General features: G+C 31.9%; 2 protein-coding genes across 2 annotated transcripts in view; one reads left to right on the top strand and one right to left on the bottom strand.

Annotated features, from left to right (window-relative positions):
* The first annotated feature begins 1,389 nt into the window (after positions 1-1,389).
* Galphao (G protein alpha o subunit) overlaps positions 1,390-11,123 on the top strand; it is a 97,327-nt gene continuing 87,593 nt past the window's right edge. Inside the window, exon 1 of the mRNA XM_088227714.1 lies at positions 1,390-1,546. Coding sequence (XP_088083840.1) covers positions 1,398-1,546 — 149 coding nt within the window. The 5' untranslated portion in view covers positions 1,390-1,397. The remainder of the gene's footprint in view (positions 1,547-11,123) is intronic.
* LOC148280839 (putative cytochrome P450 49a1) overlaps positions 6,019-11,123 on the bottom strand; it is a 34,657-nt gene continuing 29,552 nt past the window's right edge. Inside the window, exons 9-11 of the mRNA XM_088227712.1 lie at positions 9,777-9,855; positions 8,730-8,966; positions 6,019-6,717 (exon numbers count right to left, since the gene is read on the bottom strand). Of these exons, the coding sequence (XP_088083838.1) occupies positions 6,604-6,717; positions 8,730-8,966; positions 9,777-9,855 (430 nt within the window). The 3' untranslated portion in view covers positions 6,019-6,603. The remainder of the gene's footprint in view (positions 6,718-8,729; positions 8,967-9,776; positions 9,856-11,123) is intronic.

Here is an 11,123-nt window from a genome sequence, read left to right as displayed (position 1 = left end):
TCCCGTTTATTAGACGTTATATTTATACAATTCACCGGAATGTTTCATGCTTTCTTTTTATATCTTACAATAAAATATATTTTATCACCACAACATATTGATAAGCAGCATATTTTTTTGTATTTTGCTTCTTCTTCACATTCAAGATATTAATTTTCCTTTTTATTTATGTATGCCTATTCCTGTATTAACAAACTATTTTTACGACAATTTTTATATTTATATACTAAAAAAACAATTCAATCAATTATCCATATTTTACGTTTAATTCATGTAAATTCGTATTATTTATCCTAACTATAAATGCAAATAAATTTATTTTGTAGTAATAATTTTGCGTTATTAGTACTGTTACAAAAATTACAATTAACTATGTACTAAATAGTATATATTTATATATGTATAAATATATTTTATTTGCATATTTTTAAGAAATAGTTTAATTCAAGAAAGGACTTAATTCAAATTCAATTAAACATTTTTACCAATATGCACATCTAATAATATATATATTTATATATATATTTTAAGGGAAGAATCGGGTTGTGGTCCCGTGCCTTGTGTCTCGGACTCACGGATCAAATATCGAATTTTAGAATCCCACTCTACCCCAACTTGATTCCTATTTTCTAATTGTGAGTTATTTACAACTCGTTAAAAATTTCCATTAAAATGAAATATTTGGATAAATCATCAGAACACAAATATCTATTTAAAAAAAAGGAATAACCCGCTTAGCATCTATATTAGAGGCTTTTCAGCAGATAGGAAATAAGGAATATGGAAGGAGATTATGTATACCATAACACCCAGACCAATTGAGAAAATATAAATTTTTGGGATCTTTTTTCTTGCAGCGGGCAAGAATCGAACCCGCGACGCTAGTTTCACAGTTGGCCGTCTCACCAATTGCGCCACGCCATATGATCATAATTACCGTTATTAGCATTTAATTAATAATTTTTGTAAATATTTGAACCTAACGTGCTAATCACTACACCACAAAAAAATGATCAACGGACATGAAGAACCCTTTTTGAGAAGTGAATATGGGAGTCCGGGCATTTACAGTTCTTGTGACATCTCATTGGCTGGTTTATGTGATCAGTTTACACACTGTGTAACATTCACCATTTCTATCAATAATTTACCAGTGTGTAACATAATTATTCAACGTAAACCAAAGTAAATGGTCCAGCTAAGCTTATTTTCTGTAGCGGGCATTTTTTTCATTTCATCATTTCGGCGCCTATTCGAGAATACATCACTTTGTATGTGTAAAACTATAAAATAAATTAAAATTTAACTTAGCAGCCAGTTAATTTTTTTGGCTATGTAAGATTTTGTTTGGGTGATGATTTAATGACGCAATATTTCTTTTCCAGACTGATGGCAAGATGGTGTTCGACGTCATCCAGCGTATGGAAGACACGGAAGCCTTTTCCGAAGAACTCCTGGCCGCCATGAAGAGACTGTGGGCGGACCACGGTGTACAGGAGTGCTTCGGACGATCCAATGAGTACCAACTCAACGATTCTGCCAAATAGTGAGTCAGCAAACCTTTTTTCTTTAGCACCATGTGGATGACAATTGGATATTTTTCGTTATTAAGACATTTAGGCTTTTTTCCGAACATTGACTTTGGTCTCTTGTTAATTACCCACTTTTACATAGTCAAAGTATTTAGATTTACCTTAAGTAGTGGTCAATTTGGTTCTATTAGCTTGCAAACTCATTCGTCTTCTTTGCTCAAAACAACTACGAAAATAAATATTGTGGAGGCTTTAAGTATAAGTTGAATTCAAATATGCGTTCACAAAATCACCTTTGAAAGCGCTCTTGAGGTAGGTGAACCGCAAAAATGATGCTTTATAAATCATTTATAATAATAATAATAAGCATTATTATTAATTTCTTTAAGAAGAATAAGTTTGAATTAATACGTTTTTATAGGATCTAAACTTGTTTCAAATGTAGTCACACAACTTCATTATTAGATTAAACATTGGACATCATTATGGTCAAAGGTCAACTCAAAGTACACATATTAAGAATTCGCTATGCTATCTACGGGTTATTTACAGCTTCAAAACGATTATGTATTTTTCTTGGTTTTTTTTTGTTTTTTTAAAACTCTTTATGTAAAAGAAAAAGTGGTTTAAATTTGTACCATTAGGGAACTGCAAATATAAAAAAGTGGTTATTTTTTCAATACGGCATATTTACAAAACTAAATGAAAAGCCCGCATTATGTCGAACCACAAAAATATATGAAAAAAAAACCTTACTTGCTATCATAATTACATGTAATATTGAGGTTTGTAAAGGAAAAGTAATTTTACGCAACCAAGCGGGTGACAGCTCTACGCAAAACTGATCCCAGGAATCATTTTTTGAAACTAGTTACTTAGAAATGGGCGAAACTACTAAAATACGTCCAAATATGTACCGGCAGTGATTGGTTACATCAAATGCATTTTCGTTTAAGATATATCGTGAGCATACAGCGAAAAGAGGTTAAGTCGAATTTTGAAATTTTTTACCAAGTTTTCGTGTTGGAGTTTTTTACAAAATTGATAGTTGATTATGAATATTTAGATGATATGAATATTGATCAAGTCAGTTTATAAACATCTGCTACAAGAAATATTGAAAAAATCAAAACACTTCCTTACCGACACAATACATTGATAATGCTTTGTACTACGTTAAGCAAAAGAAACTTGCAATCAAAAGTGCACTAAATAGCAAAACTATGATTGCGTGTCTATGTGAACACTTCGATCTTGTATAAATGTTATATTTGAAGCTCTAACTTTGTGGTTATTCATTATAATGAATAAATAAATAAATAAACTTTTTTTAACAATTTTTTTTTCCATCGACCGGTTTCAAAGCTAAACAAGCTTCTTTCTCAAGGTATATTTAACTATTGAATTCTTTCCTATTGTCTTTTATCAGTGTGCTGCCAATGAGGTTAATAAATCAAGTATTTTTTTCTTGAGAGGATGGTAATGTGAGATGGATACCTTCGAAACGTAGACAGGAGCGGGATAAAAGAAATATCGTTTATTTGGTTATTTATTATTTTTTTCTTATTATGAATCGCTTTTTTAATTTCCAAGTTGTCTCATTTCAATATTTTATTTTCAACATGAAGAACTTTTAATTTAAATAAAAATTTGTGGTTAAAAATAAAGTTCTTTAATTTATTGATTATGATAAAATTATAAATAAATTAATCAATGAAACTTCTTGGTTTAGTTTTACTTTTTATTATTTCGACCAACGAGCGCTTTTGCCTAAGTAGGCATCTTCAAGACTGGTGAATTGTTTACAACATTTACAGTTTTTATACTATTCTTAACATGTTTTGGAGATAAGATCAAATAAGTATTTTTACAGGGGACAGAAAGATAAATATTTACAACTAGTTTGCCAAACAGTTTAATTTTGGGAGTCATTAACTATGGAGTTTTATCAAGAAATATTAACAAAAAACATCAATATTCTTTAATTTATTTTATTACTTCAATCTTGATTTGCCAGCAAATAAGAATTCTGACTTGGCCAGTTTTCGTTGTAAGCTCACGATATATGAGTTATTTTACGCCCGGACAAATTTGTACCCTCATACGGCAAAGGGTGTTAAGAGATTTGTAAGCATGTGCCTTGTTGCATTATTCCGATAAGGTGTTGATCAATTGAATGGATTTTCATAATGGTTAGAGTGAACATCAGAATAACCCCGTGATTTATCAGTTGTAGAGTTTGAGCAGTGCGGCGCGCAATTCCTGGTGTTTACCTTCTACGCTAATTCCGACCATTTCGTGTTTACTCTGGTCGTCTTGTAATACAAACAAGAGTTTCATTATTCCCTGAACTCCCTCCCCCCGCCTTCTTATCCTCCCGATCCACAGCTGCTGGCTGCGAACAAATTAATCGATTCAACTCTCGTTCTCTCGACGTTATTTTTTTCACACATCATAAATTGACTAGCCAGTTTTTGTTCATACATTTAAACATTACTCTCGTGCGCAATTCATTGAATACCACGATGATAACTTGACGTTAACAATAATAATTAAATTGTTCCAAATGTTATTATCAAAGATATTACTTTTACAAATTCAAAAATATTAAACCCATAATTCAGTTGAAGCTTGGCATTATTTATTTATAATCAATTATTGTCAAGTGCATTTCACTTATTTCTGACTTGGCACAATAAAACTACGTATTTAAAAAATAAATATTTACAATTCTTTTGTATAGTATATTAAAGATATGTAGTATGATATTTTATTTATATATACGCCCAGTTTGCATTTTTAAGGACATATTTATACATAGAAAATTATTGTAAAGAAAAGTAGAAAGACAAAATGGTATATAGTAGACTTTGTGGGAGTGGAGCGGGTGAGAGGTGTTTTTAATATAATTTGATTCAGAAATCGTTTGAAAGAAGACAACTTGTTATCAAAGAAATCAAGACTGGTATGTTAGTTGGTAGACCTAAGAATTCTGGGCATAGGGGAATGAAAACCATAGTTAGTTCTATGTTTATCGGTATGAAAGAGTAAGTATTGTCTGAGGTTTCTAGTTGGGATATTTAATTTTATTGAGCTCAATAGTTCAGGCGCATCAAAGAGTGAGTTAAGAATTTTAAATAGGACTAGAAGGTCGGATATATTTCGACGGTCTTAAAGAGAAGATACATATATTTAAGCTAGTTTCTAACTGTATAAACTTAATATGTATATATAAAATATAGTATGAATATTATGTTTATATGCAGATATACAGAGACAGGCGCCGTCGCGCAGTTGGTAACACGGCTAACTCTATAACTGGCGTCGCGGGTTCGATTCCCGCCAGTTGCAAGAAAAAACTCCCCGACAGATTTTTTTCTCAATTGATCTGGGTGTTGTAGCGTATTTTTCATTACCTCCTTCCATATCCCCTCTATCCCACCTGCTGACAAGCCTCTAAATAGAGGCTAAGCGGATTATTCCTATATGTATATATATATATATATTTATATATATAACGTCAACAGATGAGAGTCGAAGAAATATAGATGTTCAAATACAGGCAGAATGGTGAATGTTACACAGTATGTAAAAAGGCCATTCAGATCAGCCAATGACAGGTCATAAGTCCTGTAAATTAATATACTTCTGTATTCCCTTCTCAAAATGTTTTCCCTCTCTGATGCAACAAATTTAGGTGCACGAAGTGTGATTATAAATTTAAAAATGTTTGGTTAAATAGGTGCGAAGGTTTTCACGGTCACTGTTATCAATATGTTTATATTTTGGGTGTTAGCCAATGACAGGTCATAAGCCCTGTGGATGCCTTGACTTCCATATTCCCTTCTTTAAGGTATTCTCATTCCCTGTTGTAATTTGTTATTCTTCATGTCTGTTGTAATATGTTAATATTAACAGCTCCCTAGGGGGTTGAATCCAGTCCTTGTCTACAAAATTTTCGACAAACTCAAAACATTGTTTATATACATGTATGTATATGTGTATGTATGTTTATGAATGCATTACAAGTGCCCCGACTCAACACGGATTTTCTAGCGAGTCGGGTCAAGTTTACGGACATGGGTCGTTCCTGGTTGTGTCGCTATAAACTGTATCTCTGTCTTTGATAAATATATACACAATGTTATCAATAAATATAAATATTTATTTTTATGCAAAAACCTTTTTATATTTTTATAATGTACCTATACTTTATGTACTTATGATATGGTCGGTTGGATTTTGCACTTCCCGCCCAATCGAGCTGTAATAAAAATATTATTATTTTAAAATCAAATTCGCATTCTTCATCAAGCATCGTGTCTTTTTTTATTATTTTTATTATGAATGTTAAAATTGAGCTAGTAACAAATATTGTTGTTTTGCATCTAAATATTCACAAACGGCATTTCTCACGAGTGTCACTGTTTTAATACAAAATTAAAGCCTAAATGAGTTGGTTCGTAGGTAAATAATATAAAATGTATGACAGTACCAAAATTTTAATTTATTACACCTATTGTACATAGATACTATCTTTATAAGTTGACAAATTGCATAAATTTGTCATTCTTTCTCTATTAAATACATTTTTCAAACGTTTTTTATATTTTCGTGAATTAACAAAACATTAATTTTGCCATCTACAATAATTTATTTTGAATACTCATAAGTAAATTACGGAGCTATTTTAAAGTCAAGCTGAATGCTTTAAAACATTACATAATGTTTCATGTTTTTGCCATGGTTTTATCAATTATTCACGCAGTAGGTATTAATAACATTATGTAAAATACCAAACATGAAAAACCAAAGTTTTCAAATATAAAAACAACACGTACCTATGTTTAAATTATCAACTATTTTTTTATCATGTTATCGTCAAATTATTAAAAACTAACATTTTTTCTTGTTAAAACAAAGAAAAGTTACATTTTTGCGGATACTTAAAACGAAAACATGCTTTTTTTCTAATAATACATAGAATTATAAACTTAAATGCAATTTAACTAAAAGTCATCGAGTGCTTAACCTCTCGTTCAGGTATTGTAAAATAATTATTTAGATATTATTATTTGTCCAATCTTGTCATCTTGAATTTCAACGGCTCCACGGGAACATATGTCGGGGTCACTTTGTAGGTCAACGGAGCATATTCGAAGTCCACATGATATTTCCGAAATATCTGTAAAATATAAACGAATCTCGGTTAATATAATTCATATTTGAAACACCCCCTTTTGTGATCTTCCATCAATAAAAATTTTGAATGGATCAATACATGGCTACGAGTTTACTGTTTACTATTTACTGGCGCCCATTCGCAATATTTGGTTTATTTTACGCCTTGACAAAGAAACGGAAAAGAAAAGTTCTGAATTCTGAAACTGGTCGGCATTTTTATTACATTTAGTAATTTTGAACATTAAGGGGAAATGTCAACTGCCCATGTAAGAAGTTCCAAATTAGTCAATGATCTCTAAAGAAATTAAACTCTATTCCGTTAAAGGGAGAGAAGGGTGCGTGGACAATGCGTTACATCTCATTCACTCTTCGGATACCCTAAGAATCTCCTCTTTTTAAAGGAAATCGTGTAAAAAAGTTATTTTAAACAAAAGCATAACATGTAAATTGAGTATATTAGTTTTTCAATCCTTTCCGCTCCCCTATCGTGACCTCAGACGGCGCCAGTGAACCGTCTTGTCGCAGTTTGCCGCAAAGGGAAAATTCTAACTTTTCAGCGGAATTAAATATCGATTTTTTCCCAACAAAATGAATACGTTTATGCACGATATAATTTTTAATGCGAGCGTATTGAAAAACTATTCATAACTGAACAATTCCGTAAGCAGAGTGTATTAAAACAGCGCTGTATTTAATAATCAATATTAAATGCTGTATTCATTTGAAGCGGAATTTTCGCATTTCCATACTTGCTAAACGAAATACCTCTATAGGTAAATAATACTATTTATTGTTTACTTTTATAATTTATCTTCAATGAATAAGGTGATGGATGTATATAACTAAGTCATAAACTGCGTATGCAGCTTGATTGACCCCAATTGCCCCCATTGCAGCTTTTAAACATAAGGAAGACCTTCAACTTTTGTACCTGTAGTTATTTGAACTTCTTTGCAAAGTGAACGGAAAATTATGCTATTTATTTTATTTGTTCTCGAGATTTACATGCAACGTAGAACTTTACGTTTTTAATGACCTTTTTATTTTTTTCACATATAAAAATACATCGAAATGATTAAAAGGAGAATATTATATGAGAAAGTCCAAATGATTTTATCAGTTCTTCATTTATTTTATATTACTTGTAATGTAAAGCTGCCTTACGGTTATTTATACAAAAATGGCCCTGCGGTAATCATACATATTTATTATTTTTATTATTATTATTATGACGCATATGTTGAGAAAAATCCCCCAACCCATGGCTACATGAAAAAAATGGATTAAGTTTTTCTACTGACATTTCTTGGTGGAACTGCATTTTAATTATAATAATAAAAATACGTATATAGTTTTATTCCACTTTTATTCATAAATTTTAGTCTCCCACCAGTCTGACGATGTCGGTCACGACGAAACCCGGTCACTGGTAAACATTTATACATAAAAGTGGAATAAAACTATATACGTAGGTTTATTATAATTAAAAATAAATAAATAAAGTAACTCGGCCTCCGTGGTGTAATAGTCAAGAGGCTTGACTCATACACGGAAGGTACCGGGTTCGATTCCCGGTGAAAACACAAAAATTAAATGTGATTTTTCTCAAGCCTGGGTGTTCTGTGGTGTTATTCACCACTGTAATTGAGCCTCCTGGCCTGTTGTGGTGCAAAAAAAATATCAAATATTTGAAAAATCATCAAGGAGTTTCTGTATTACAAAATCAAACTAAAATCTGTATAATCAAAAACCTTTTTTTCTAGTTCTTTATGTACAAAACATCCACGTCAATTAAAAATATCAAAACAGTTTAGTAAAAAAGAAGAGGCAAAAAGCTCATACTTTGAATACAAAAATTTAACCATTTTTTTTAAATGATCACTTATGGGCTCAAATGATAAATTTAATGGCCGCCACCGCCACCGTCTATGTGAATTTCCTCTTTGCAGCAATGGTAGAGAATGCTAGTTTATTTTCCCGTCGACAAGATGTCGTAGTGACCATTATGTGTACCTTGGCTAGCATTATCTGCAGCTCCGCTTCGGCGAATCTTCGTCCCAGGCAGGTGCGCCGACCGTAGCCGAAGGGCAGCGTGACGAAAGGGTGCACCTTGTGGTCCTGCGCGCTCTGCACGTGCGGGCACGCGGCGCGCCCCGCCGACTTCAGCCACCGCTCGGGGATGAAGCGCTCCGGGGAGGGGACGTACTCCGGGTCGTTGGAAACCACGTAGTGGGGAAATATTACGTGGGTCTGGAAAATGGGAAAACAGCATCGTCGAAATAAGTCGATAATTTTGTTAGCGAAGTGCATTAGTTTTTTGTTTTAATGGTGGTTTAACGTTGCAATATTTCGCCGTCCTTGGACCGGTACCTGAAGCGTAAGACTGATCGCCTTACCTTCCATGCAACAAAAATGATCTAGATACGCTGTGATTGGAGTTTCAATGCAGTTCCCTATACACCACTGATAGGTAAATAAGGATGATGAGTCCAATCTTATAACCAAGTTAACTAAATAATTCGATTGAAGATCAAGATGAATCAGAGCCAGCATTTTGCCAAATCAGCTAATCTTTTTTTCTAGTTTTGCATTTAACCGAAAATATAATTAACCCTTATCGTTTGTAGTTTCATATGATTTTGGAAAACAAAATGCCAAATGATGTAGAGTCATAGACATGCTACAGTAATTAGACACTCTAAATCTAATAGCAAAAAATACCAACACCATAAAAAAAATTTTTTTGTGTTTTTCTTAAAATGAACGCATGGCGTTGATTTATTTTTGATAATTAGATTTTAAATATTAAATTTCCCACCCTATTCTTATTATTAAGTATTTTTATAACAATTTTTTTAACAGGCTTTAGATGATTCTAAATTCTTGTTCATCATATTTTTTTATTTAATGAAATCTGCCAGATATTTGTATTGTAAGTATTGCAACCCTTGAAAAACATAATTTGAAGTTTAAATGTTGCTATAAACTTGTAATTAAAATATGTATTTAGTTAAACGCTTTTTTCTTTATAATAAATCAGTGACTTAATCTTAATCTTACTCCTTTTGGTATCATGTATCCTCCTATGACCGCATTTGATTGTAAACATCGGCCATTGCCCAATATGACTGGATACATTCTAAAAACCAATAAAAAAATATCATAAATTATATTTTAAAACGTTCTCATATCGAGACTTTCAACTAAACATATATGATATATATTTATTTTTTGTTTAATTTTCTCACATTCTTAAACACATTACAATTGATTATGCAAATGTATTAAGCCACAAAAAAAATTATGCCAGAATCATGATCCAAAACTGATATTCTTACTTTGAAAAAATAGTTTGATGAGTTTAAACTTACGAATTCTCTGTAATACCTCGATGTGTTAACCAAGAACATGCAACTGGACTTAAAACTATGTACACTGCTGATGCTATACGTATTGTTGCGAATTAAAATCAATATGTGGCGAACTTAGTAACAATATTGCAAAAATGTGTTAACCCCGCAAGACACCTAATTTGGGGATTTGTGTTGGAAGCATAAAATCGAGAATAGTCCAGAAACCGCATACGCGCATCAAACAGAAGGCGACTGAACTACTGGTTGTGGTTCCGTGGTAGTATTGTGGACTCACGCTCACGGGCCAAAGGTCTGAGGTTCAAATCCCACTCTACCACAACTCGATTTCCATTTTTCCAGCACAAGTTATTTACGACTTAAAGGAAATAGTCCAAAAATTTAAATATTTGAGTAAATAATAAGAACGCAAATATTTCTTTTTTTTTTCAGAAAAATAAAAAAATATTGATCATGTTTTTGTAAAATGCGCCTGATGTTTAACATCAATTATCTCAGTTTAATATTGGTGTGACTTAAAACACTTTTGCATAACACCATCTAGTTAGCGTTACGATCATTCATTAATTTGAATAAAAATACGATTATTGTCTGTGCAAAAACGAATCAATTTAAAACTAAGCACACTTCTCGATACGCAGAGGCATCCGCCACAATATTTGGTTTATTTATAAATTATTATTGAACGTGTGTATTACATTTTCTCGATATAAACCAGGTGCATTGGAATACATGACGTGCTTTTGTACACTCCACTGAATCTGGCTATTTTGAACATTCTGTAGTCTATTTCCGTTTATAGTTTAGTCATAACGAATTTACTGGCAGAATAAAAATATTTCACCAAATATTTTTCGTGAAAACTTACAGAAAAATTGTTTTGTGAAGCCTTCAATCAATGTTTATATTAAAGACATACAAAATTGCTGGTTGCATAACAGTTTTATATCGGAAAGTCATAGAGCAATTTCTTATTTTAATAAGATGCAATAAAAATTGTATCGAGAAACAAACAAACCAATACGTACGTCTCGAA

This window comes from Micrasema longulum, unplaced genomic scaffold, assembly GCF_059751315.1.
Source record: "Micrasema longulum isolate JH-2025_06_02 unplaced genomic scaffold, ASM5975131v1 h1tg000529l, whole genome shotgun sequence".
In the NCBI taxonomy this organism is placed as follows: domain Eukaryota; kingdom Metazoa; phylum Arthropoda; class Insecta; order Trichoptera; family Brachycentridae; genus Micrasema; species Micrasema longulum.
This window is presented reverse-complemented; position numbering and strand designations above follow the sequence as displayed.